This window comes from Ursus arctos, unplaced genomic scaffold (assembly GCF_023065955.2).
Source record: "Ursus arctos isolate Adak ecotype North America unplaced genomic scaffold, UrsArc2.0 scaffold_29, whole genome shotgun sequence".
NCBI lineage: Eukaryota > Metazoa > Chordata > Mammalia > Carnivora > Ursidae > Ursus > Ursus arctos.
The window spans coordinates 5392423-5418702 of NW_026622974.1; the positions used below are offsets into that span (position 1 = coordinate 5392423).

At 58.1% G+C, this 26280-nt stretch overlaps 2 protein-coding genes across 9 annotated transcripts in view; one reads left to right on the forward strand and one right to left on the reverse strand.

Moving 5' to 3' along the window:
• The window catches only part of MRPL14 (mitochondrial ribosomal protein L14), a 38272-nt gene extending 36125 nt beyond the window's left edge, over window positions 1–2147 (reverse strand). For 4 of the 5 annotated variants that reach the window (XR_008956198.1, XR_008956197.1, XR_008956199.1 and 1 more), the window contains exon 1: window positions 2040–2147. The gene's annotated coding sequence lies outside the window, so the exon portion shown is untranslated. The remainder of the gene's footprint in view (window positions 1–2039) is intronic. The other variant, XM_026507354.4, reaches the window with a different exon arrangement.
• Window positions 2148–2183: 36 nt separating this feature from the next.
• TMEM63B (transmembrane protein 63B) lies at window positions 2184–25237 on the forward strand. 4 transcript variants are annotated; one of them, XM_026507350.4, is made up of 25 exons: window positions 2259–2383; window positions 7403–7475; window positions 7971–8153; window positions 8438–8517; window positions 8787–8828; window positions 9798–9888; window positions 11323–11360; window positions 12276–12418; window positions 12524–12575; window positions 13022–13130; window positions 13716–13786; window positions 16698–16778; window positions 17264–17387; window positions 18000–18133; window positions 18249–18386; window positions 18505–18658; window positions 19637–19743; window positions 19990–20076; window positions 20284–20349; window positions 21556–21718; window positions 22276–22381; window positions 23366–23533; window positions 23799–23914; window positions 24096–24176; window positions 24446–25237. In XM_026507350.4, exons 3-25 carry the CDS (start codon window positions 7995–7997, stop codon window positions 24635–24637), a joined length of 2502 nt encoding a protein of 833 aa, XP_026363135.1. In that variant the 5' UTR covers window positions 2259–2383; window positions 7403–7475; window positions 7971–7994; the 3' UTR covers window positions 24638–25237. The 4 variants fall into 4 exon arrangements, with proteins under 4 accessions (XP_044243125.1, XP_026363137.1, XP_026363135.1 ...); XM_026507352.4 differs by lacking the exon at window positions 7403–7475 and having other exon boundaries at window positions 2245–2383; XM_048219661.2 differs by lacking the exon at window positions 8787–8828.
• Window positions 25238–26280: the final 1043 nt, after the last annotated feature.

A 26280-nucleotide genomic window follows, 5' to 3' on the forward strand; every position in this document is an offset into this window, starting at 1 on the left:
CTGAAAAATGGACTCCATCCCAAAGATTTTACCCCTGATATTCAGGAGCCATAATAAAATATTTTGGCCACTGTTTCTTCATGGATTTCACAGTGCGTTTGATTCAATTATCATTTCAGGCTTTTTGAAAAGTTCCCTCTTCTTTCTGTCTGTTAATATGTGGTAATCTTAATCAGGCACAGGCAGAAATAGACCAGGAATCCCCCACATGTTCAGATTAAAAAATAGTAATACATAAGAAATACCATGTAGTGATCCTCAGAGATCCACTTCCATTATAAATGCTTTTGGCAATGGATCACACCAGCTTTACAACCACAAAATCAACACAATATGGGAAAAGTTCCATAAGATATATACATCCAAGAAGCTCTACGGGTTGAATGGACAATTCCATCTAAGAAAAATAAAAGCAAAAAAACGGGGCGGAACGCTGTTCATCTCAACTGCTTGCTCCTACCCAAAACAACTCTCAGAATCCAAATCTACATCGACTCTTCCCACCAGGGAGTCTACCAAAGACAATTTCACCCCATCCTCCTTTCTAACCTTTCTAAGTAAGCCACCCACTTCCTACTCCAACAAAGTGCTTGTTCTTCAATTCCATGTATTTCCACGAGTGAAGAGTAAACTGTCTTTCTTCTTGGGCAGTACCTCCCCTAAAAAAGAAGAGACACACTCCATTCTTTACTGTATGTTCCCAGTGTGCTGAGTCCTTGTATACAATTTTAAATGACTGAACGCTCAGATTGAGGAAGGCAAACAGGAGGACACGGAAGACCAATGCATCTCGAAGTTTTCTGTGACACACAAAAACACACACAGTATAACACCTAACACATTCATATACATATGTATTCCTGAAGTAAGCATCAAGAAACAATACTTGGTTTACTAAGTACAATGCACTCTGGTATCTTTTTTTTTTTTTTTTAATGATGGCCATGATCCACTAACCTGGATGCCAGCTAACCAATGGGACTCAGCTTGAATAGTTCAGTCTGAACTGCAATAAATCAAACCTCACAGCTGCATTCCACAATAAACCTTTCTCCGCCTTCTACTAATGAACCTTTTAAAAAGTCAGCCGACAGCAGAGACAATGACCAATCACAAGAACCAGACACAACCTGGTAGGCAGGGCCCTTCCTCTGTCCAGCAGCCAGGGTTTAAGTAGCTTCCAATCTCCCAGCTTTTCCCAAGTCACCCAAGGGTACTGCATCCATATGCCCTTTTGTTACCCTGTTTATAAATTCAGTCCATTCAATCTCTTAGGATGACAAAGCTCATTTATTGCCCACTATGGAAAGCAATACTTCCTTTTTGTCCCCAGGCTAACTCCCTTCAAACCTGAATGAAGAGAGCCTTCCAGGAACCCAAAATTCAATCAACAGGTTGGTACTCTGCGTGCCTTTGTGATCTATTTGTGTGGGTGCTATACAGGAGTATGTATGCACACACATGCCTGTCCCTCTCTTTCCCTCTCTTCATCTTTCCTGTCTTAGTCCCTGGCTGATGCAGCCTCTGATGAAATGAGAAACCTGGGAACCCCCTGGAGCCGGTGGGAGCCACGCATTGGCATGACAGTAAAAGCCGTGGACTCACTCTCCACACCACAGAAGCGCCTGGCAAACGAGTCACAAAGTCATCTGAAGACCCAGGCGGAGAAAAGGAAGGGAAGACGAGAGAAGTAGACAAACCCCAGGAGCCGCGGCAGGGTGACCGGCTGAAGCCACCTCGCAAAGGCTTGACCGCAGCCCACCCCTCCCCAGGCCGGCCTCACATCCCTGGAAAGGCACGTGAGCGCAGGCGGGGGTCGCGGGATGCAGAGATGAACGGGGCCCCCGCCGCCCTTGGGGACTGGGAGGGGAGGGTCGGGGACGGGGCAGCCCCTCTGCCCTCAAGGGGCCCACTAACCTCCCACTCCAGCCTCTCCCCTACCCACCCCGGGGAGTGCGCCTCCCCTAATGCAGGGAAGGAAGAGAGCGGAGAAAAAGTTAGGAGCCTGACGCCCTTTCCCCCCAGCCATCCTGCCATACCGCTCTCGCCGCCCGGGAATATCCCGCCGCGGGCCTCTCTGGCTCAGCGCCGCCTTCTCCCCCCACGCGGCCTCTCCACTGCGCCTGCGCGCCCGACCCAGCCAGGCGAGCGGCTATCTGAGCGTGCGCGCGCGCCTTGCGTGTCCTGGCGTGGGGGGTGGGATCTGCGAGGCCCCGCCCCCTCCTCATCCCCCTCCCTCCTCCCGTTCCCCCTCCCCCAGACACTGCCGCGGCCGCCGCAGGAGCCCGGAGCTCGAGCCGCCCAGTGACTCCCCCTCCCCCTCCCCCAGCCCCGCCCCGCCCCAACCCGGGGCTCCGAGCCGGAGCCGAGTCTGCGCCTGGGGGTGAGTACGCGACCCTTCCCCAGCCCCTTCTCTTTTCTTTGAGGATCCTACCACCACCCAAAGAAAACCCCGGACTCAGCTGCGTGTCCCCTCCCTTCAACCTCCTGCGGGACCCAGAGGTGCCCGGGCCCGCGGGACCCAGTGGTGCCACGCGCTGCCCCCAACCCCGCACCATCCTGAGCTAAATGCGAGTCCTCCGAATCTTGCCGAGGGTCCAGATGTGCACCGCCGTCTGTCCCCACCCCTGGGGAGATACCGAGGGGTGGGACCCCCGCCCCCGGTCCCCTAGCGCCACACTTCTCCCACCTGCCCGGTCCAGGTGCGCATCCCCCGCGCGCCCCTCCAGGGTTCCAGCTGCGCCCCCATCAGCCCGCCGCCGCTGTGGGGAGCCTGCCGCCCCCGCCCCCGAGTTTTAGATTCCAGGGTCGCCAAGTCCAGTGCCCTCGGTCTCTTTTATCTTTTCTCCTGTTTCCGGGGCTGAGTACCCCAGAAGCCGACCCGAGGCAGGGGTTCGGGCTCGGACAAGGACAGGGTTCGCGGGTGCTGGCATGAGGCCGGCCGCTGCCCCCGGCCCGTCTGGGGACTGGTCGCGGGCTGGGGAGGCGACTGGCCCCGGGAGCGTGTCCTCTCCTTGCGCCCCACACAGTGCAGTTCATTCATGAGCCGCCCGGGCCTGCGTTGTAGGGTGCGGTGGGGAGAGGATTCAGACACGGAACCAGGAGTGGGGCAAAGGCCCTGTTGGGGGGAGGGGGCGCGCTTTGTCCCTCCTGGCCTTCTTGACCGTCTAAGGAGGACAGTCCCAAAGATTTGGTGCCTTGTTCTTCAGAAGAGAAGGTCGCTTGGGAAGTGGAGAGGAGAGGTCAGAGGGGCCGACTGCCCTTGGGGCTCTGTGCTGCCACCTGCCTGGGTCCCCTGGGGGGAGGTCTGGCTGCTCAGCACTCCACTTCTCTGGGGGGCAGGAGAGTCCCAGCTTCTCTACCCAACACCACTATCTAGCCTAGGCTTTCCCTGGGTCTGCCCAGGAAGAATGAAGCTGTGCCCAACCCCTCTTGCTGGACCCTCAGTCTTGCCTCCCAGGGCATGTGAGGAGAGGAGTGGGAGTGTCTCTCAGGCTTCCAGCCCTGGTGTGCTGGCAGCATGACTGTCCTCCAGGGCACCAGAGGGTCCAGGCCCTGGCTTGCTCTGGGTGGCACATGTTGGGGCCTGCTGTTGGCTCACCCAACTCAGTCTCGGCCTACGGGTAGGTGGGTGGGTGGGGATGTGGCAAGGCAGAAGGCTGGTGGTGGGTAGCTAAAGGTAGCTAGGGTGGCTGACCCCCTTTTGGACATCCTACAAGTTCTCTCCAATTATAACAGTGTCTTAGAGACCTCAGTTCAAATTCCAGCTCTACCATTCTTTAGCTGTGTGACCTTGACAAGTTACTTACCCTGTCTGAACCTTAGTTTGAATTTGAAAGTGTGTTTACTACCACCTCCTCACATGATTTATCATGGGGATCAACTAGATAACACGGGTAAAGAGCCTGGCACCCTGCCTGGTTGTTGATAAATGACAGGTTCTCTTCTCTGAACTTCTGACCCATCCCGGCATAGCATCACCCTCCCGTACCCCCACCTTTCCAGCCTGCTACAAATGGATTGGGTATGTTTGAAGAGTTTGGGAACGCTCCCTGCCACTTAGTGGCAGAGTCCCAAATGCCATATAAGACCTTGGGTCTAAACAAGAAGCCCATCCTGACTGAGGGGCTTTTTCATTAAAGTTTGTTTTCCTTTGTTTTTATTTTTACCAGTTTCCGCCACCAAACCAACCCTTTTACGCCACACTTTATTAATAACAGTGGCTAATTTTTTTTAGAATCCATCATGTGCCTTGAATTGTATTAAGATGTTTACATAAGTCCTCTTGTTTAGTTCTCAAAACAACCACACAACTGAAGTATAATTCCCATTTTCAGATGAAGAAACTGAGGCCCAGGGTGGTGAAGTAAACTTGCCCAGATCAGTAGCCAGATCTGTCTCATCCTAGAGCCTGAGCTGTTAATCCCCAGGCTCTGTCACCTGTCCTCCACACCTCTCTCACCTGAAATCACAAACCCAGGGTCTGAGTGGAGGGTCTCACTACAGGCAAGAAGGAGGGCAAACAGAAATAGGATGTGGCATTTCTCCAGAGCTGTAGCAGGCAGCCCCCAGCCCCCAATGCCCAGGCCCCCAATGGAAGTGGCTCCGCTGTCGGCCAGGGCAGCAAAATGCAGCGGTCAAGAGCATACACTTGAGCCAGCCTACCTGGGTCTGTGTCGGTCTGTATCTGGATCTGTGACAGACTGGCTGTGTGACGTTGGGCAAGTTCTGTACCCTCTCTGGACCTCAGTGTCTTCTCAGGGTCCTGAGGGCCAGTCAATGAGTTAACATGTGTAAAGCGCTTAGAATGGTGCCTGGCACAAATTCAGAGTAAAATAAATATTTGATAATTGCATTCTTTTCCTACTGCTTTTATCCTCACTCGTGGATACTTTTTTGCTGGTCCCTGTGAAGTTGGGAGGGGTGAGGCCAGGATGTTAATACCTCTTTGCTACAGTTTGGAAGACTGAGGCCCAGGTTACATAGTTGCAGAGCAGGCCTCCATCATCTTCTCCCTTCAGACCCCACCGCCTTCCTATGAGCCCAGGCCCTAAATGAAATCTTCCCAAGTAACTCTGGAAGAAAAAAAAACTTTTAACTTATAACTCCCCCACCACACACACACTTCTTAATGGTGAAATAACAACCTTTAGATAGCTGGAAATAAAATCCACCACCTTGTGCACGCCGCCAGCTAAAGCCTCAGTGTCAGACTAGAGAAATTCCAGGATACAGCTGGCTGAGTGGATGAACTGCCCCCCCAACACCTCCCCCCAAAATACTCTGCCTCAGTCTCTTCCCTCCAACCAGCTGCTCTCACTGAAAGCTTTGAGCAGCTGCCCTAGGTGAAGTTCAGCCTGAAGAGCCACCAGTCCTGGCTCCACCCTTTCCCTGCCCTGTGACCTCTTGTTGAGTTGCTTCTCCTCCCCTGTAAAGTGGGGACAGTGGTCTGATCCAGCAAGTGTGCCCCGCCTTCCTCGGGTTTGGTGGGGGTAGGGGGCACGTAAGATCAATGCATTTGTGGAGGGGAGAGTGCTTTGTGACTGTCAAGAGGGAGGCAGCAGATGGACATGCTAATTTCAGTTACTAAGCATCTACCTGCAACTTCACCCACCCTATGGGGTCCTGTTAATGTAAAAGCTCCCAGAATGTTCCACCTTCCTTCGGTTTGGAGAGGCCTGGGGGAGGGGGTTGCTCCAGGGGTTTGTACCCCTTATGTTCTGGCCTGGTGGACCCTTGGTTTTAGGGTGAGAGACAAGCTGTCTTGACTGCTGGAGTGCACTGGAGTTGGGAGTTAAGGGGGGAGACGCTACTGCAGAGGGCCCCAAGACCCAAGCTGCCTCTCCCTGCCTTTAACCCTTTAACCCTGGTGCCCTAGGGTTCTATGCACCTTATGTTTACATACCCAGGCTCCCCAGACACACCCACACCCACACCTCAACTTAGAGACCAGTCACCTACCACCCTCCCACACACACACAGACACATCAGCACACGTCTACCACCTGAACATACGCATGCCCACAGTGCTCTGGTGCTTCTAGCCCAAGAACATTTAGTGAGCATGTACAAAGCTTCCATGTTGTGCAGAGTCCTGTTCTAGGCACATCAGAAAAGCATGGTGCCCTGAACTGTGTTCTAGCTTTAGAAAGAGGTTGACCTAGGTTTGAACCCCATCGTTTTATTAGCAGTGTGACTTAGGGAAAGTTACTGAACCTCTTGGAGCCCCTGTGTCCTTATCTTAAAACGGCAATAATATCCAACTCAGGATTGTCAAGGATTTAAATGAAATCGTGTATGTATTATTCTTGAAACAGTGGGAACTTGATAAATGGCGCCTTTTGAAATTACTAAATTAATGGGGTTTTCGGTTTTTTGGTTTGGGGTTTTTTTAAGGCAACTTGGGCTGGAAGGAAAGAGGGAGGCATAACACACCAGGCAGTTACTACCTTAGCTTTTCAGAGACTCCCTGGGACCAAGTGAAACATATAAACAACCACAACTTCCCCCTCCATCTGAGAGCTGGTGCCTCTTGCCCTGTAATTGAAGTGTTAGGAAGAGGCTGGGGAAAATGAGGGATCAGTGGGCAGGAGAAGCCCTCTGAGTCCCCCCAGGGGGCTGGAGGATGCTTGCTCCCAGAGTTATTGTCACCGATTCTAGGTTTGTTGTTCTCTCTCTTTGTCTGGTTTCCTCTCTTCCCTGGGGACCCCCCCCCCAAGGCAGAGTTTCAGTGTTGTCAGCAGAAGGGGCCCCCAGGGGCCCCCCAGTAGGACGCGGGTGGGGCAGCAGTGCCTCGGCCGCACTTCTCCACCCTAGAAGCCTCCCCAGAGCCCTGCTAGGCTTCGTCCCCAGGCACTCCCAGAACCCAGGTATCCGGGCTGGCTGCCCCTTCCCTCCTCCTCCTCCGCCCCATCCACCCAGACCACAGAAGGCTGGACAGCCCCACAGCAGGAGTGGGGATCGGCGGGGATCAGGGCTGGAGGGTAGTACCCTCCAGCAGGGGCTTTGGGCAGGCTAAGAGTCCCCCGCCCACTCTCTCTCTTCCTTTGCCAATGGAAAATCTCGCTGGAGGGCACGGCATTCCCAGCCTGCCCTACTCCGGAGGCAGGAGCAGGGCACTCTGGGAGTTGTAGTCCTCACACCACTCAGGTGACCCATGTGCTGAGATCACTGGAGAGGTGAGGAAGCTGGAGGGAAGGGGGGTGTAGCTGCTTCCAAAGCAGGGGGAACGGAATGAGAGTAACCAGGAGTGACTGGGACCAGGCAGATAACACAAACCCAGAAGTCCTACTTTTTAACTGACTTCCCACTCTGACCCCATCCTCAGGTCCCTACTCTAAGCACAGAGGGCCAGGGCCAGCTCTGAAGCTGAACATCTTTTTTTTTTTTTTTCTTTTTTAAGCCAGTTGTATTGAGAAAGTGCTTAACAGAGTTGAAAACTCCAAGCAGATGAAACCATGCCATTTTTCTAAGAGGTAGGAAGAGAAGATCGGGATGAGCCGGCTGGCTCCTGTCCCATCCTCCCCTGGCCTCCAGCCCCCACCTGTTAGCCTTGAGTCCTCAGGCCTAAGACCTCCCCATCTTCCCTCAGACTCAGTTTCCAGAGACAAAGACAGAGAGAGAGAGGGAGAGAAAGAGAAAGCAAGCATGTGTGTGTGTGCGCATGTGTGCGTATGTGGTGGGAGGCAGACATTAGAGACTCACAACTTCCAGCTTAGAAAAACCAGTCTCCCCAGTCCAGATCTGGGCCAAGTTCCCCAGACCCAGGGTGGGGTCGCAGCCTTACAGCCAGTGAAGGTAAATCCATGTGACTCAACCCTCGCCTCCCCGGGCCCTTATCTCTGGAAGCCAGCGCTTCCACCCACCCAGGCTGCCGGAGGATCTGCCGTCACTCCCTCTCCCCATGCTCAGGCCCGGAGCCAGGAGGGGATTGGGGACAAGCCCAGCTGACCACTGTGCTCTCTGCCCAGGAGGACCATGCGGCAATAGCAGCCATGCTGCCCTTCCTTCTGGCCACTTTGGGCACCACGGCCCTCAACAACAGCAACCCCAAGGACTACTGCTACAGTGCCCGAATCCGCAGCACCGTCCTGCAGGGCCTGCCCTTTGGGGGTGTCCCCACCGTGCTGGCTCTTGACTTCATGTGCTTCCTTGTGAGTGCCCACACACCACCCCCCACACACACACTTGTCATCCACACCCTATCCGTAGCTAGCTAACACCTGCCATCCTAGCCACTCCTCCACCTGGCTCTGAGTCCCCCGGCTTAACCGCAGCAGGGGTCTGCATCACCCAGCCTGGGCCTAGCCTCTGACTGTTCACCCAAGCCACGTTATCCCTTTCTAAGACAAGATCCCGGCCCCTCTGCCCCTGCCCCCTTGGCTAGTCCAGTAGGTGGACAGTCTGTCTACCTGCCAACCGTTCCCTCTGCCCTCAGGCACTGCTGTTCTTGTTCTCCATCCTCCGGAAGGTGGCTTGGGACTATGGGCGGCTGGCCTTGGTGACAGATGCAGACAGGTAAGGCTTTGGGACTCTCCCTTACGTGTATACACACGCACACGCACACACACACACACACACACACACACACACACACACACACTCACTCCTTGGGGATAAGAAAGAGCCAGCCCTCTCTCATCCCCCTTTGTTGGGGAGATGAAGAGGGACCAGTCCCAGAGCGGACATGGGGGACATGTGGGCATGGGCCTCTGTCCTTTGCCAGTCCCCCAGGACCTCCCCCTCCCCCCCCACCCCTGTTAACCCTGTCTGTTCTCTGTCCCCAGGCGTCGGCGGCAGCAGGAGAGGGAGCGAGTGGAACAGGAATAGTATGTGGGGCACCTGCCCCCTCATCCCCACTAAACCAGCTTTCTCTTTTCTTCTCTCATGCTTCTCTTCTCTTCCTGCCAAGTTACTGGTTTCTCTTTGCAGTTTTCTCCTCTGTAGGCTCATGTTTCGGATTAACGCAGGCGGTGTGCTTTGCAGAGCAGGGGGCTCCCCAGCTTGTCTCTGCCTCACTCCCCCATCCCCCCCCTCTGGCTTTCAGCCTGGGAGAAGCCCCTCCCCATGTGCCCTGCTCTGTTGGTGGCTGGGCTAGAGTGGCCATCCTTCCGGAAACTTAAGAATATACTCACCTGTTGGTCACAGAGACAAGATTGGGTGTCACCAGTGGCTTGCCATCCCCTAACAACTAGTTCTTCATATTTCAGGGTTCCCTGCTCACCCCTTCTGGAGGCCTGGGAGGGGGGCTTCCCATGGAGCCCCAAATCTGGCCTTTGGGGGTCACATCATTGTCTCTGTCTATAGGACTGGCGTTGGAGTTGCGGGAGCTGCTGGGGTCAGGGAAAGGGGAGGGGAGGGGCCCACCTGGGGGACATCCCCCAGCCCCCCGATACCCCCAGCCCTTCTGGGGCTCTCCTAGTCCGTCCTTTCCTTCAGCTCCCCATTGCCCTGTGCATGATATTGGCTCTCTCGCCCCATCCCGTCCCCTGCTGGTCTGCTCCAGAACTGCAGGGCCTGCTCACGTTCTTACTCTGGCCTCCAGGGGGTAATGATGAAGACACCCTCCTCCCTTCACTCAGTGCCCCTGCACGGGTGCCCCCCAGGCCTCCCGAAGGAAAGAGGTGGATTTAAGGGAGGCAGGAAGAAGACAGTCATTCATCCCAGCTTCAGCCTCTGCGCTTTCTGTGCCTCGTCTAGCCCCTGGAGCGCTGGAGTGGGAGCCCCCCCACTTCAACCCTGCTCCCCAGGAGCTCAGACTCACCGGGCTCTCTGATCTCTCACCTCTCCACCCCCAGTGTGGCCTCAGCTATGCACGGGGACAGTCATGACCGGTATGAGCGTCTCACGTCTGTCTCCAGCTCCGTCGACTTTGACCAAAGAGACAATGTGAGTGCCCTCCCCCAGACCCGTTAGCCACACGTGCTCCTCCTCCAGGGCAGGGGGCTCAGCAGCCTTAGCCTCCAGTGGTGCAGGGCAAGGACCTATGGAATGTGACTTTCTCCTCAGCAAGGGCAACGCTTGTCTCAGAGCCGCAGGCAAACCACCCAGACTTGGAACTCCTGGCTCTGTATTCCATGCTAACCTCCGAGCCAGCACCAGCCTAACCGCACGAATCCCAAACGCTGTGCCTGTCTCCACCGATGAATCCCACGGCCCCCTTCTTCCTTAGACAGGGCTTTAGAAGTAACAACAGGCCTTTCTGGCCCATCGAGCAAAACACAGAATTTGTTGTGATTGCTCAGAGATTGCAGGCTGGTGGCCCTCGGCTGGCTGGGGCCAGTTGTGGATTGGAGCTGAGTGGCAGAGGGCCCGCTAGACAAGGCATGTACCTGGAGATTCACAGCAGTCCCCAGACTCCCATTCACGTCAGGCCTGGCACTCCGGTGTTACCCACCTGGCCCCTGTCGTTCTGCCAGGGTGGGGGTCCTGGACAGAACTCTGATCTTTAGGCCTGGGATGGCCCTGGTCAGTCCAGCTTGGGCTGGGGTCCCGGGGGACAGCAGCTCTTATAGCAGCCATGGTAGAAGGAGCCAGTCAGCTTCCTGAGTCGGACTCATACTGGTAAGTGGCAAAGCAAAGGTATCGCCCCTGCCCACCCAGAGGTGTCCAGATGGTCCCCAGACTCAGGTGATGTGGTAACTGGTAGCAGTCCTTCATCTTAGCTGGGAGGCACCTCTCTCCCCAGTCCTGGGTTAAGCCTGGCCCTTCTACTAGAAGGAAGGTGGGGGAGGGTTCTCTCTGCGAAGCCCTCCCCCAGAGGTCCCCACCCTGCTGTCAGTGGGGTGGGTCTCTGTCTGAAGGCAGGCCTGGGGGCTTGAGGGTCGAAGAATGCAGCTCACAGGGACCCAGGGTCCGGTCCCTCTGGGGTGCGCTGGAAGAAAGGTGGCGGGAACTCGGGCAGCTTGGCCTGCCCCTCTGCTGTTGGCAGCCATGTTGCAAACTCTTGTTAGCTATAGGTCTGGAGGTCCCTACTGCCCTTCCTAGAACGCTGAATCCCACCCATCCCCACCCTGACCCACACAGCTTCAGGCCTTCCTCTGGTTGCGCTGCCCCGTTGGCTCTTTGCTGGGATCTGCAGCTCTGGGCGCGAGTACCCGCAGATAGCCCAGTTTCCCCTTAGTCCTCCTCTCCTTTGAGGACTGGCACCTTCCCTCTCCCCCTCTGGGATGCACTACTGTCTTTGGGGGGTTCTGGAAGTTGTGCCAAGGTGGGCCACAGCCTGGAGTTGATCATGAGAATGGGGTGGGTGGGATTCACGGGGGAAGGGAGGTTCGGGTTGGTGGGGTGGGGACTCCAGCTGATAGCCCTCTGTCCCCCCAGGGTTTCTGTTCCTGGCTGACAGCCATCTTCAGGATAAAGTAAGTGAACAGTCTTCAGACTCTAAGGAAAGAGAGAAACAGAGAAACTTCCGAACCTGTCACTTCCCTACAGAATCCAGAGGCCAGCCGCTTTGAGGGCCTTAGCGCTCCCAGCCAGCCCCGCACCCTCCTCTCTACTCCAGGAGGCCAGGCCCTGGGGTCCCGGCCTCTGTTGTCTCCTGCGCTGGCCTCACCTTACCCCACAGTCTCCCGTGTGCCCCCCTGCCTAGTGGGCCCGCTCTGCCCGCAGCTCTCCGAGCCCCTGCCAGCCCACAAAGGCAGAGGCTGGAGCCCCCCCACCTCAGAGCCTCCGTGCAGCCAGCGGGTGGGGGCAGCAGGCAGGCTGGGAGCAGCCAGCCAGCAACAGGCAGGAGCCAGTATCCAGCAAGCAGAAGTCAGGAGATCGAGCCAGAGTGCAGCAGGCAGGCAGTGAGCGCTGAGAGAGGCAGGAGGCCCGGACAGGTCAGCACCACCACTGCCCACGCCCCGGCCCCCAGGGCCCCTCCCCAGGCGCACCACTTACGTGCTTCTCCAGCAGCCATTAGGCACCACTGCGTCCCCAACCTGGGTCCTCCCTCCCACTTCTACCTCTTCCATCAACCTGCTTCTCTCCTCCTCACCTTCCCTTTCCATATCCCTTCTGCTTGACCTTTCTCACCCTTTTTTCCTCTCTCTGCAGCGCCTCTGTTCCCACCTCTCTCTGTCCTCTTCTCCTTTCCCTCCCTTTCCCTTTCCCTTTGTCATCCCTCCCTTTCCAGAAAATAGGGGGCCCAAAGACCCCACTCCGCCCCCATAGTGCTGCCAGACCAGCAGGGGCTAGGGTGGACCTGGGGCGGGGGCAGGCGAGGCGGGCAAGCCGTGGCCCCTCAGCTGCCCCAGTCCCCACCTGTCCCCTCTGCTGCCCCACGCCTGCAGGGACGATGAGATCCGGGACAAATGTGGGGGCGATGCTGTGCACTACCTGTCCTTCCAGCGGCACATCATCGGGCTACTGGTCGTTGTGGGCGTCCTCTCTGTGGGCATCGTGCTGCCTGTCAACTTCTCAGGGGACCTGCTGGGTCAGTGAGGGCCAGGATGGGTGGGGCCGGGAGGGGAGAAGAGGGGGCAGCAAGACACGTGCCCTGACCCCTGCGTCGTCTTCACCCTCTTCCTGTCTCCCCCAGAGAACAATGCCTACAGCTTCGGGAGAACCACCATTGCCAACCTGAAATCAGGGTAAGGTGGGGAAGCCGGTCAGTGAGGTCGGTGTGTGCCAGAGTCTAGCCGTAACAGGGAGGGCTGTAGGGGAGCACTGGGGAGAGGTGGCCGAGGCTGCAGAGGAGGCTCTGGGGCCCTGAGGACTTGGGCTGGAGACAGAGGAGGTGGATCCCTGGGGACGACCAGATCAAGAAGCAGCTGTGTGACCGCAGGTCAGGGAATGGTGGTAGCCAGCAATTGGGGGGCGGGGGGAGGCAGGAAGAGAGGACCTCTTGGGGACGTTTCAGCTGCAGTGGAATCCTCTTGGGGCCTGGACGGTGTGGAGTGTGGGGCCTGCCCTGTGAGGGGTCAGTGCCAGAAGACCCGTGGCCGGAGAGGGGCCCGGTCCCAGGGGCTGAAGTCACAGCGGGAGGCTGGGGGTGTCTGAGTGCGCTCCTGTCCCGCGGCCCCTCTGCCCCGCCCAGGAACAACTTGCTGTGGCTGCACACGTCCTTCGCCTTCCTGTACCTGCTGCTGACCGTCTACAGCATGCGGAGACACACCTCCAAGATGCGCTACAAGGAGGACGACCTGGTGAGCGGCGCAGAGCCCTGGCCTCCCCCGCCCCCAGCCTCCTCCCTTCCCTCCGGGCCTCGCCTCAGCCCTAAGGGGTGTCCGCGCCAGGGTGGGGCCCCTGGGTTCCGATCCTGGCCCAGCAGCTCCAGAGCCCCTATCCTGCACGCTAAGTTACCTCCCCCAGCCTCCACTTCCTCATCTGTAACATGGGGCAACAGAACCTTCCTGAGGTCGGCGGGGAAGCACCCCCGCTGTGCCTGGCCCTCAGGGAACAGCCGTGGTGATGCTGTGGTAGTGACGTGTCCTGTCTGCATCCACCACCAGCCCAGCACCAAACGCCCCCGGCCAGCCACTGTGTCCTTACGGCCTGAGGGTCAGAGAGTTGTCCCCCCTTTCCTCCCCCTCAGTGACTCCCTTGGGAGCAAGGGGCCAGATGGCTCTTGCATTAAGCTCGCTGCCTGATTTTGGTCAGATGCACTCTTCCTGCTTTCCCTGGCCCATCCCTAAGGCCTCCTCCCACCCGTTCAGCTCCCTGTTCCCCACACCCTCCTGGCATTCTCGAGCCTCGTTCTCTGGAAGGCAGACCCGCTTCTCTCTCCCCAGGTGAAGCGGACTCTCTTCATCAATGGAATCTCCAAATACGCAGAATCAGAAAAGATCAAGAAGCATTTTGAGTGAGTGGCCACTCCTACCCCCAACCCCAGGTCCTGTGGGCCCTTCTCTGCCATTCAGCCCCTCAGACTTCTCACCCCTCCCTCTGAGGGGGTGGAAGTGAGACTTCTCATGCCCACCCCGCTGACGAGGGGGTGGAGGTGAGACCACCGGAGAATGACGTGAGTCCAGGGCATTCCAGCACTTGGGCTGGGTGAGAGGCCCCCCGCAAGAACAGGGAAAATACAAGAAATACTTGAAAAGTGAGAGAAGTGTGGTCCTGTCCCCTCCCCCCCACCCCACCCCACCTCCCCTCCCGGCTTGAACTGGGTCATGGGTTGTTGACTCAGGGTCCGTGGGCCCTTTGAGGTGTGTGGCTTCAAACGTTTATGTGACATTCCGGGGTTTGTGTGCAGACTGGCAGGGAGGGGCTCCCTGGCTTTCAGTGGCTCCTGAGGGACCGCGGGCTCGCGTGTTTGCTGAGCGCATTTCAGCCCTGGAGTTCTGTCTCGCGGGGAGGGGAACACACACCTCCAGGGGTGCCCGGTGGCCGGGACGGTGTGTGTGCAGGATTAGGGATCCTGTCATACGTTCATCTGTACACTCAGCAGACTTTCTCGGATGATATTAGGCCCAAGTGACCGCGGTGGGCCTTGGGAGAGATGAGTGAAAGATCAGTGAGCTCTCGGGGGGTCCCGTGGTGGAGGTGAGCGTTAGGAGTGGGCGCAGGGTCCCGTCGGAGTGTGATCTGAGGTCGGTCTGTGGCCAGAATTAGCAGTTGGCCAGTGGCCCTGATCGGGGACCTTGGTGGTCAGGATCCGGACTTCGTGAGGTCTAGACTCACCGTCCGTTGGCCTGGATCAGAAGTCAGTCGTTGTTCCGGATCGGAACAGGATCGGGAGGCAGCGTCTGGTCAGGGTCAGGCTGCAGACCCCTTGTTGCGGGCAGATGAGTGGTTTGCGACCAGCAGTAGCGGGTGGGTACTCAGTCACTCAACAGACGTTTCTTGTCACCTTCTACACCCAAGCATGAACAAGTTAGAAACCGGCCCTGCCCTCACAGAAGTTACAGGTCAAAATTAGATCATCCTCGGTCACTAGGAGAGCGACTGGGGATCCTATCTAGAGTCCAAGCTGTGATCGGCATTAGGGCGCAGTCTGGGTCAGGATTAAGGGCAGTGTGTGCTCAGAATTAGGTGACATCTTAATATTACCGTCCTGTTGGAATCAGCCGTCAGCTTGGACTGGTAAGCCTTTAATAACAAATATTCGTGAGTGCCTGCTGCGTGCCTGCGCTGGAATAGGAGCTGGGGTTTCGGCAGTAAACAACAACAAAAAAAGGAGCCTCTGCCCTCATCTGCTCCCGTTCTGGTGGGCGAGGCAGATAATAAACAAATGAACCAGTAATAGACACCACGTAGAGCAGGGTAGGTGCCAAGAAGAAAACCAAAGCAGGGAACGGAACAGAATGAAGGAGTCAGGAAGGGGTGCTGTTTCCAGCGGGGGGACTCGGACAGGGCCCTGCCTGCAGCGAGGAAGTGAACCCCGCGAACCAAGCATCCACTCAGCACACATTTGTCCTACACCTACTGTGTGCTTCATACCAGACCTGATGTGTGTCTGTGGGGAGCTCATGGTTCAGGTTGTCTGTTTCCGGGGTCAGCTTGTGGTTTTGTTTAGGAAGTGGGCTGTGAAATTAGTGGTCAGCCTGTAAGCAAGAGTGGGGGAGACTGTGATCCCAACTGGGGTTTGGGGGATCTAGGGAGCGAGCATCAAGGAACAACCGTCCCGTTGATCCGTTCGTTCAGCACGTGTTGATCGAGCACCTACTGTGTCGACGCTGTCGGCCCAGGCCTGATGTGCGGTGAGGAGTAGGGTTTGTGAGCCAGGTCCGGGGTCTGTCTGGAGGAGGGGCTACCCCAGCAGAACCAGGGAACTTCCCGTGTGTAAAATCAGAGAGCCTGCCTGGTGGGGATTAGGGGTGAGAGATTAGTCGGGTGAGAATGAGGGCTCAGCCTGCCACAGGCCTGAAGGCCCTTCCAAGGAAGGGCCCTAAAATAGTTGCAGCAACACGGTGTCGGGGAAAGGTCTGCAGCGCGTTTCAAGGACCCCATCCCAGATTTAAGTCTCCAAATTCTCGTGGATTTGCAGCGTCCGTCTTGTTACTTTAGAACCAGATCCTGTGCACCTTTAACACCTGGTGGTTCTTCATTAAAACGTTTTTTTAAAAGATGGAGCTCAGTCTAGATTAGGGAGCAGGGGCAGTGTGTGATGAGAAGTAAGAAGGAACTGCTGCGCCCCTCGAGTCCCCCCAGGTACCAGGACTGAGAGTCACAGAAGGTCTCTCTCTGCTCAGTTTCAAGGCAAGGTTAGGGTCAATCCCGGGTCAGGGTTAGAAAGTCAGTCGTGGGTCTAGTTATGGGTGAGTTTGGATCCGAGTAAACGGTCAGTTTCAGGTTAGGGTTCAGGATCCATCTCCGGTCAGTCTTGGGGCGGGAATTGTTCTGTAGACTGGGCTGTGGGTTGGCTGGGGTCAGTTCATGGTCAAGGCGAAGTGTTGAACTATAACCAGGTATTCTGGAAACAGGGTTAAGAGAACAGCCCATGAGTAGAAACAGTTTCTCTCCACTGAAGGTTCAAAGCTCTGGACACGAATCAGGGGGCAGCCGTGGCCTCCCCCACGCCACGCAGATGTACTCTCACACCCGGGCTCGTCAGCGTGCCCAGGGCCCCCGAGCCTTCGTGCTTCCTCCAGCTCCACACATGAACACGGGAGGACTTGCAAAGATTTATTCTTATGGAACTCCCATTTTTGTAGACCAGACAGGGCGCTTGAACTGGGGGGGGTGTGTCTTAAAGGTGATGGGGTCATGGCTGCAAGGTGGGGGCAGGTGGGCGGGGTCCCCACAGAAGGTGATGGCGGACTGTGTTTCAGGGAGGCCTATCCCAACTGCACGGTTCTTGAAGCTCGCCCATGTTACAACGTGGCTCGCCTTATGTTCCTCGACGCAGAGAGGTAACGGTGGGGGGGCCAGGTATGACACCGGAGGGGCCCCTGCCTATTGTGGAGGGCATCTTGGCTGCCACACGGGAGCCTGGCTCCCCTTCCAGGTGTTTCCCAGGGCATTTGCTTTTAATTCAACCCCTGGAGTGCCTGTCAGTCCAGCTCTGGAAAGAGCAAGGCCTGGAGGTCAGAGCTCGTTGGGAGAGGAAAGGGGTCCACCATCCCCACCGTATCTGAGGACATACCCTTCTTCAGCTGCAATATAAGAAACTTAGGCCAAACCATAGGAAGAATTCCTGGCCCTCCAGGGATGGGCAGGAAGACCCTTGAATGGGGCCATATCTGAAGCATGCATTCTAAGCAGATCCGAGAGTAAGCTCGCCCCTGTCCTTAGGGAGTGGACTTAAATAACCCCTGAGCTGAGCTCCCTACCCACCCTCCCAGCCATTCCTGGCCCCAGCTGGGCCGGCGGGTGACCGGGCACCTGGGTCTCACAGGAAGAAGGCCGAGCGGGGGAAGCTGTACTTCACAAACCTCCAGAGCAAGGAGAACGTCCCCACCATGATCAACCCCAAGCCTTGCGGCCACCTCTGCTGCTGCGTGGTACGAGGCTGTGAGCAGGTACGAGGTGACGCCAGGCCCCCAGAGCTCCTGCTGGGTATGGGGGAGAGCTGGACAGATCCCGGGAAGATTGGTAGAGATGGACACATTTTAGGCCCAGGTCCCATGACCCCAGGAGCACGCACACAAATGGGCCTTGCACGTAACCAGCCAAAGGTAGACAGACTCCCAGAGCAGGCCAGGCCATGCAGGGATGGGGGTGGGGGCGGCTGGGACCGGGAGCCGGGTGCAGCCCCACCTTCAGGTCCCCTCCTGTTCCTACAGTCATCGAAGCCCCAGCTCCACTCTTGGGTTCGTCCCCATCCCTACAGTGACCAAGTTTGCAAACCCCAGGTCAGAAGAGGTCAGCCAAGAGAACAGCATCGTGCTGTATTTACTAGCTCTGTGGCTTTTAGCGAGTTTCTTGACTGCTCTGTGTCTCCATTTCCTCTCTAAGATGAGGCTAATGGTACCTACCTCGGGATTGTCCTGAGGATTACATGAGTTAACCCTTAGAAAGCCTACCGCGGCACTCGGTCTGTAGTGAGCCCTGGGTCGGTGCTGCCAGCTGTGCTGGGGAGCAGCCCGGCTCTCTGACCAGAACCCCCCACCTCGCTCACTCGCCCTCGGCAGGTGGAGGCCATCGAGTACTACACGAAGCTGGAGCAGAAGCTGAAGGAGGACTACAAGCGGGAGAAGGAGAAGGTGAACGAGAAGCCTCTTGGCATGGCCTTTGTCACCTTCCACAACGAGACCATCACCGCCATGTGAGCCCCTGCCCTGCCTGCCCATCCCCGTCCTTGTCCCCCGGGGACTGGTGGGGGTTCCTGGGTCCCCACGCTCACAGCCAGCCGTTGGCAATAACCAGTGCCCATCCCCCAGCATCCTGAAGGACTTCAATGTGTGTAAGTGCCAGGGCTGCACCTGCCGCGGGGAGCCACGGGCCTCGTCTTGCAGCGAGTCCCTGCACATCTCCAACTGGACCGTGTCTTACGCCCCTGACCCCCAGAACATCTACTGGTGAGCACAGCGGGGCGGCCGCGGCAGGTTTCGTGGGGCCTGCTGGCTCCGGCAGGGACAGGGGAGGAGAGGGAGGTCCAAGGTGTCCCCAGAACGACCCTCTCGCCTGCCTTCCCAGGGAGCACCTCTCCATCCGAGGCTTCATCTGGTGGCTTCGCTGCCTGGTCATCAATGTCGTCCTCTTCATTCTCCTCTTCTTCCTCACCACCCCGGCCATCATCATCACCACTATGGACAAGTTCAACGTCACCAAGCCCGTGGAGTACCTCAATGTGAGGCCCAGGCCCCACCCCACCCCGTCCATGCTGGGTCGCGAGACACAGATACGAGGCCTCGAATCCCTCTTCAGGGGGAAACCAGAATGCCCTCCGGCCCGATCTAGCTACGGTTCTGCTCCCAGCCCAGCCCCACCAACAGCTCCCCCACGACTGGGGGTTGCAGAGCCTTCTGGGAATGTCCCTTGGGCTCCCTGCCACCTTCCCCCTAGTGACATCACCCTTGGGTTTGCACACACCTAGAGAGACACCAGGGAAGACGGTGAGCCCAGGGCCGGTTTTAACTGACCGTGGGACCTCGGACAAGCCCCCTTCTCCTCATGCCCCTACCTCCCCGACAGAAGAACAGAGGTTCGGACTACAGCCTTGGCTTCTAAACTTAGATTCGGATGCCTTTATCTAAAGGACTCTTACGTGAACCCCAGTGTGGCAAAGCAAGGCTGCTCAGATGGCCATAGAGTCAGGGTCACTTCCACCAGCTCTTCCCTCGCCCCGCCTGCCACACACACAGCACACCTCCTCAGAGCCTCAAAGTCCGAAGTCAGACAGTTTGAAAATTCCCGAGTGATAAGAGCAAAATAACACTAGACCCAGTCGGCCTGGGTTCACATCCCCACCCCGCCACTCGACTAGCTGGGTAACCTGCTGAATCTCTTTTTGCCTTAGTTCGCTCATCTGTAAAATGGGCTAATAGCATTGTTGGGAGGCTCCCTACACGTAAAGCCCATGATCAATGCCTGGCCCTCAGGAGGTCCTCAGGAATGCTAACCATGAGCGTCACTCACCCTGCAGTGGCGCTCATGAGCCCGGCCCCCACCCGCCCCCGGCCCTGCACATGTTCTGGACTTCTGCCACGGGGCCCCGAGAGCCATGGGGCCTGGGGCTCCACGGGGGGAGGGGGCAGGTAAGCAAAGCAAGCTAGACTGGGGCCCACTGGACGGCCCCGCCTGACACGTCCCCTGTGCCCCACTGCAGAACCCCATCATCACTCAGTTCTTCCCCACCCTCCTGCTGTGGTGCTTTTCGGCCCTGCTCCCCACCATCGTCTACTACTCAGCCTTCTTCGAAGCGCACTGGACACGGTGAGACGCTCACACGCCCCACGCTCTGGCCCTCCTAGGCGTATGGCCGTCCCTGCCGGGCAGCCCTTTCCCCTTCAGCCTCCCTGCCCCGGGCGGTCCCAGCGCTGCCAGGGAACGGAGGCTGGCCAGCCTCCTCACGCTGGGAGGCCCCCATCCCAGAGGAGCTTCCTGGGATAGCGTACTGGCTAGGGGAGCAGGCCTGGGGGCTGGCTCATCTGACCTCTGCCCCTGTGCCCCCTGGCCCAGCTCCGGGGAGAACAGGACCACCATGCACAAGTGCTACACCTTCCTCATCTTCATGGTGCTGCTCCTGCCCTCACTGGGACTGAGCAGGTGGGTTGCAGAGGATGGGGTGGGAGCTGGGATGGGGGTGGGGGGCAGGGGGGGCAAGGGGAGCAGCTTAGGCTCCCACTTCCCTTACAGAGCTGGGGGACGCATGTCTGGGGGGCCTCCCCAGAGGCTCATGGCCTAGACTCTGCCTCCCCTGGTGTTCTGGGCCATTCCAGCCCCACACCACACCTCTCCACTCCTCCTCTCCAGCCTGGACCTCTTCTTCCGCTGGCTCTTTGACAAGAAATTCTTGGCTGAGGCAGCTATTCGGTTTGAGTGAGTGACCTGGGCCCCCAGGGAAAGAGACCAGAGGGCGGGGGTGGCTATGCCTGAGACACACGGCCCGGGGGGGGGGGGGCTTACATGGCGCAGGAGGGTCATTCTAAAGATCATACCACAGTGCTCGGCTGTAGACATGGGAGATGTCCCTGGGGTGTGCGTTGGGGCTCATTCTCTGGGAACCTGTGTAGAGGTCACCTTCAAGGTGTATTTGGGGCTTTGGGACCCACACTGGGGGATTTCTGTGACAGTCTGTAGAGCTTGTATTCTGGGACTAACTCTAGGAGTCAAGTTGCCCTCCGGTTTGGAGAAGCGTCTGTAGTAGGATCTTGGTCATGCTTTGGGAGTGACTTGGGGGTACCCCTGAAGGTCCGTGGAGCCCACACTTTTAAGTATCTGTGGAAGTCTCGGGCTCACAACTCTGGAGTATTTATGGAGAACTCGGGACCCACACTTGGGGCATTTATGGGGCACAAGTCATGGGAACACCTCTGCAGTTTCAGGCTCTTATCCAGAGGTGTGACTGTGGGGTTCCTTATGGGGTACCTTTTCTGGGAAGCCCTATGAGGCTGTTTGGGGTTGGGGGGATGGCGGGCCATGTACCATGGCCATATATATGGGCACAAGGACTAGGGATCTTGCTCTAAGCCATCTGTAAAGATCTTGGGCTCACACTTGGCGTGTCACAGGCATTGACAAAGGTTCTTGGGCTCCCCACCCTGAAGATCTTGGAGGAAGGGTCTGTGGAGCTTGCGTTCTCACACTCTGGGGGTACACTGTGGCTTAATTTAAGGTCTAAGGGGGTACTAACTGGGTATTCCTAGGGCTCACACTCTTAGGGGTCTTTTAGGGCCTCACGAGGTTGGTCTGTGGGGATCTCAGGCAGTCATGCCCTGAACATCTGGTGGCCTTAGGGGTTTGGAGCCCTCTCCATGAGTCTTTATAGGGGCGCCTCTAGGCTCACACTGTCAGGTCGCATCCACGCACACGGAGGGTGTTGGAGGTGTCTGCGACACTCTGCCATCCTCCCCTGGGGTTCCCACTCTGGGGGCCCGGGGGCCCGGGTGCTTGCGCGCTGAGCGGGGTTGTGCGCACGAAGGCAGGCGCGTCGGGGCGGCGGTGTGGCGTGCTGGTCTGCGGGCGGTGGGCAGGCGGCCGCTGGGTCGCCCAGGGGTGCAGCGCTGCAGCACTGGGTGCCCGCAGGTGCGTGTTCCTGCCTGACAACGGCGCTTTCTTCGTGAACTACGTCATTGCCTCCGCCTTTATCGGCAACGCCATGGACCTGCTGCGCATCCCGGGCCTGCTCATGTACATGATCCGGCTCTGCCTGGCGCGCTCTGCGGCCGAGAGGCGCAACGTGAAGCGGGTACGGCCGCCTGGGGCCGCCGCGGCCTGCGCAGCGCCCGCTGGTGGGCCCAACCGGAAACAGCGGCAGCCTTGCTAGGGTGTGGGGGCACAGGGGTGCTGGAACTTGGGGGACCTAGTTCCGTGGCCCTGGGCTATCCCCTTCCTATCTGGAGCCTCAGTTTTCCCGTATGTGCGGCGATCGATCAACTGTGCCAGTCCTGACAGTCTAGTGTTCTGATGGGAGTTGGGGGAGGTCCGGGTCCCTAGATCTAGGGTCTCTGTGCCCTAACCCCACACGAGGGCTCTGGGCATCCCTCCCCCCAGGCCTCCCCACCTGCCAGCCCCTGATCTCTCAAAGCCCCCGCCCCCCCAGCCCACGGCCCGTCCCTGTACCCACCCTGACCTCCATCTCAGCCACAGCCCCTCTTTCCATCTGCTTTGCCCTGCCCCACCCTGGATTTTGGTTCCTTTTCCCCATGGCTTGGTCCCTGGCCCCTGCTCCGTCCCCCCTGCCCCGCGCCCTTCCAGCCTGCCCCTCCCCTCCCTGAGCCGCCCTCCTGCCCATCTCCCCCCCAGCATCAGGCCTACGAGTTCCAGTTTGGCGCAGCCTACGCCTGGATGATGTGCGTCTTCACGGTGGTCATGACCTACAGTATCACCTGCCCCATCATCGTGCCCTTCGGTAGGCACCGCCGCGCCGGGACCTGGGCCCTGCTCGGGGGGACCCAGGACCTCACCCTCCTCACTGTAGTAAGGCAGGCCGCCCTGAGTGGACAGGGCCCCGGCTGGGAGACCGGCCCCTCGGGCCTCCCGCCCGGTCCCTGCCTCAGTCTGGGGCCTGGCCTGGGGGGGAGGAGGGGGAAAACCATCTCAGCTCAGGCTGGCCCCAGCTGGTGTGCCGGGCCCCTGGGCAAAGTCACCCCGACATGGCCCCACTCATCCACACCAAGTGCCTTCGCTCGGCTGATGCACTCGGACACACCTCACATGTCCACAGCGGGGTGCGCGCACGTGCGCGCGCACACGCACACGCACACTCCTGCACAGGGTCCGCCGGGACACTTGGAAACAGGCCACAAGCTCAGGAAAGACCTTTGGATTCCGGGGTGGGGTTAGGCTCTTGCCACTGACAGAGCTACCCCGCCGTGGCTGAGCCGTGCCCCCTGGACAATCCCTCTTCCTTCTGAAATTTAGCAAAGTTTCTCTGCAACGGTCACCCTACTAGTTACCTCCGCTTTCCCCCTCCTAACATCCTAACCCCTTAACCACCCTCCCCAGTTCCTGAAGGCTCCAAACTCCCAAACTAACCTCCCTGTCCTTTTAAAAGCCCCCATTCCCTCAGCCCCCAGGAGAACAGAACTTACCGCCAAATTTATACTCATCGGTGTAGGGACAGGGTGGGAAAAAACACCAAGGGTTTCAGGAAGCAGCTCACCGACCCGGAGGAACGGATTTCTGATAGTGGGATTTTCAGTGAGGGGCCACGGAACGAGGCGGGGAAAGCTGAGGAAGCCGACGTTGTGCGATTCTGCGATGGGCCTGGGGCTGGGGCAGGAGCAGGGAGCCCAGGCCGTCGGCCATCTTGGAAGGCCTAGGACCAGCCGTGCCGGACGCACCGAGGTCCGGTGTCACCGGCCCGAGGTCAGGCCCACGTGGCTCTCCCCAGGGCTCATGTACATGCTGCTGAAACACCTGGTAGACAGGTACAACCTCTACTACGCCTACCTGCCGGCCAAGCTGGACAAGAAGATCCACTCGGGGGCTGTGAACCAGGTGGTGGCCGCTCCCATCCTCTGCCTCTTCTGGCTGCTGTTCTTCTCCACCATGCGCACGGGTGAGGGCCGGCCCCGCGCGCACCTCAGGGAGTGGCAGGGGTGGGCGGGGGAGGGCCTCCCTGCAGGGTTGAGGCAGAGCGAGGCGCGGGAGGGTCCGTGGAGGCCAAGGGCCACGGGCAAGGCGTCTGGGAGAAGCCAGGTCAGGCCACAGCATGGAGGAATGCAGGGCTGCCTTCAGAAGGTAGCCAAAGTGGGGTGGTGGGCCCCCGGGAGGGGGCACCCAGAGGAGAGGCAGCAGCCCCATCCTTTGCCCCCCGCCACCAGGGTTCCTAGCCCCCACGTCCATGTTCACATTCGTGGTCCTGGTCATCACCATCGTCATCTGTCTCTGCCACGTCTGCTTCGGACACTTCAAATACCTCAGTGCCCACAACTACAAGGTGTGGGGCGAGGGGGGCAGGGGATGGCTGAGGGCAGAAGCTCAACGGGGTGCAGGGGAGCAGGGGGATGGGTGGGAGCTGATGGCAGGGGCAGCAAGGGTGTCAAGAAGGTGTGGGGTCTTGATGGCGGCTGAGGGCAAGGACATCTTCCCACTCCCCGACTCATTCTGGGTCCCTCAAGATTGAGCACACGGAGACAGATGCCGTGGACCCCAGAAGCAATGGACGGCCCCCCACTGCTGCTGCTGTCCCCAAATCTGCGGTGAGTGCCCTGATTCATGGCCAGGGATAGAGAGGAGCCTCTGACTGATGCTCCGTCCAAAGCCAGGGGTCCCATTAGTCCTCCTGAAAGTGAGGCCCATTCCCGCCCCCAGGGGCAGGGAGAGATCTGGCTTCACTGAGGGGAGTGCCCACCTCTCCCTGGGGGGAGGCTCACTGTCCCACACCCTGGAGACCCTGAGATCCCCCCATCAGCCCCTCGCCATGAGGAGCAGCTGCCCCCCCTCACCCTCTATTCCTTTCCCCCTTCAGAAATACATCGCTCAGGTGCTGCAGGACTCCGAGGTGGACGGGGACGGGGATGGGGGTCCTGGGAGCTCGGGGGATGAGCCCCCGTTGTCCTCGTCCCAAGATGAGGAGCTGCTGATGCCGCCTGATGGCCTCACGGACACAGACTTCCAGTCTTACGAGGACAGCCTCATAGAGAATGAGATTCACCAGTAAGGGGAGGGAGGGGCCCTGGAGGCCACGCCCTGCCCCACCCCACCCGCCCCCCACGGACACTAAAAGAAACGCTAATAATTTATTAGATCTAAAGCCCCTTCCTCCCCCATCCCCTGCTTTCATTAAGGTATTTAAACCTGGCTATCTCACCACTCTCCCCCACCAAGGAGGGAGGGAGGAAACCCCCAACCTCAGTGAGGAGAGCCCCGAGCCGGACCCGGGGCAAAGAGGGGTGCGGACAGGGTTCCCCCAGGTCAGTGCCCCCCACACTAGTAGTGTGGTCAGGAAAGGGTTATTGAGAGCCGAGAGGGGTACCTGGTGCCATGGCTGGAGACCTGGGGGAGGCCACAGGCAGATCAGGGGCTGCCCCCCCCCCAGTTCTTTCCTCCCCCTAAGGCCCCCTGGGATCTGGCACTCCAGGGAAGTGGAGCCTCCAGCCCCTGTGGGTTGCATGAGGGGGAGGGGCTGCAGAGTGGGAGGAAGAGTCAGGCCCCCAGCCAGGGAGGTGACCTAGGGGTGGGGGGTGGGCATGGCTGACACTGGAAAATGGGTTTTTGCACTGTTTTTTTTTTTTCCTTTAAAATAAAAATGAAAAGAAAAGCTCTGAGGTGGGTGTCTGATTTGTGCTGCTGCCCTGGGCACATGGGCTGGGGACCGAGTGCCCTGCTGTATATCTGGAGGACCTGTTCGGTGCCCGGGCAAGAGACTTCCAGTATGGGACCTCAGTTTCTCCAGGGAGAGGAGAGAATGGGCCCAGGACACTTCAGGGGAGTCTCAGGCAGGAGGGGCCTGCAGCTCCCTCTGGCATCAGTCAGCTCTCAGCTCCGTCTCCACCCCCTGCCCTGAGGAAATTGTGGGACCGGCAGTCTGAGGGATGGGGACACACACCCGCTTTCTGAATCCCCAAAAGCCACACAAATGGGATAAAGATTCAGGGAGAAAGCCTGGACAAACCACAGGCTCTCCACTGGTCCAGGAAGAAGTCATTCTGGAGGAGGACAATCTCAGGGGGGCTCCTTCTAGAAGACTCAGCAGGTGGTTCTGGAGGAGAGACAAGAAAACGGGGCCACAGCAGTCCACCAGATAACACCGTTTGTTGTCATTGTTGCTACAACTTCTTAAGCAGTTGTTATATGGCTGGAATTATGCTAAGTGACTGTGTTATGTGTTTGAAGGCATTTACTCCTCAGCTTGCTCTAGGGTCAGGCTTGGATTTACTGTGAGGATTACATGAGATAAGATATGCAAGTGCCCACTTGGCCCAGTGCCTGGCCGGTGGAAAACGCCCATCAAATGTGAACTATAATCAGTGCTGTGATCGTTACTGGTACATACAAGACTGGTGTGGTTTTCCTCTTATGGGGGCTCAGGGAGGCTACGGGGTTTGTTCAAGTTTACCAGCCTGGAAGGAGTCTTGGAAAAGCCCTTCTGAGCATCTCAGTGAGCCAGGCCCCCCACCCGTCTGTCCCTTCCCCCTCAGGAGTGCCTGAGGCTCCAAAAAGCCTCCTGCCAGACAAGTCTCCTGCCCAGCCAGATCTAACCCAACCCCAGACCCAACCGTAATCCATCTTTTGTAAGAAATTTCCTGTGGCCACTCTAGCCACCCCCTACCAGAGGTCCTCCCAGCCACGAGGTCACACGCA

Bases quoted from the DNA above. Each gene is read 5' to 3' on its own strand.
- TMEM63B (XM_026507352.4), top strand. From the start codon at position 7,995: ATGCTGCCCTTCCTTCTGGCCACTTTGGGCACCACGGCCCTCAACAAC. The intron at 18,387-18,504 runs GTGAGCACAGCG...CTGCCTTCCCAG, and splicing joins GACCCCCAGAACATCTACTG to GGAGCACCTCTCCATCCGAG. The intron at 22,382-23,365 runs GTAGGCACCGCC...GGCTCTCCCCAG, and splicing joins CCCCATCATCGTGCCCTTCG to GGCTCATGTACATGCTGCTG.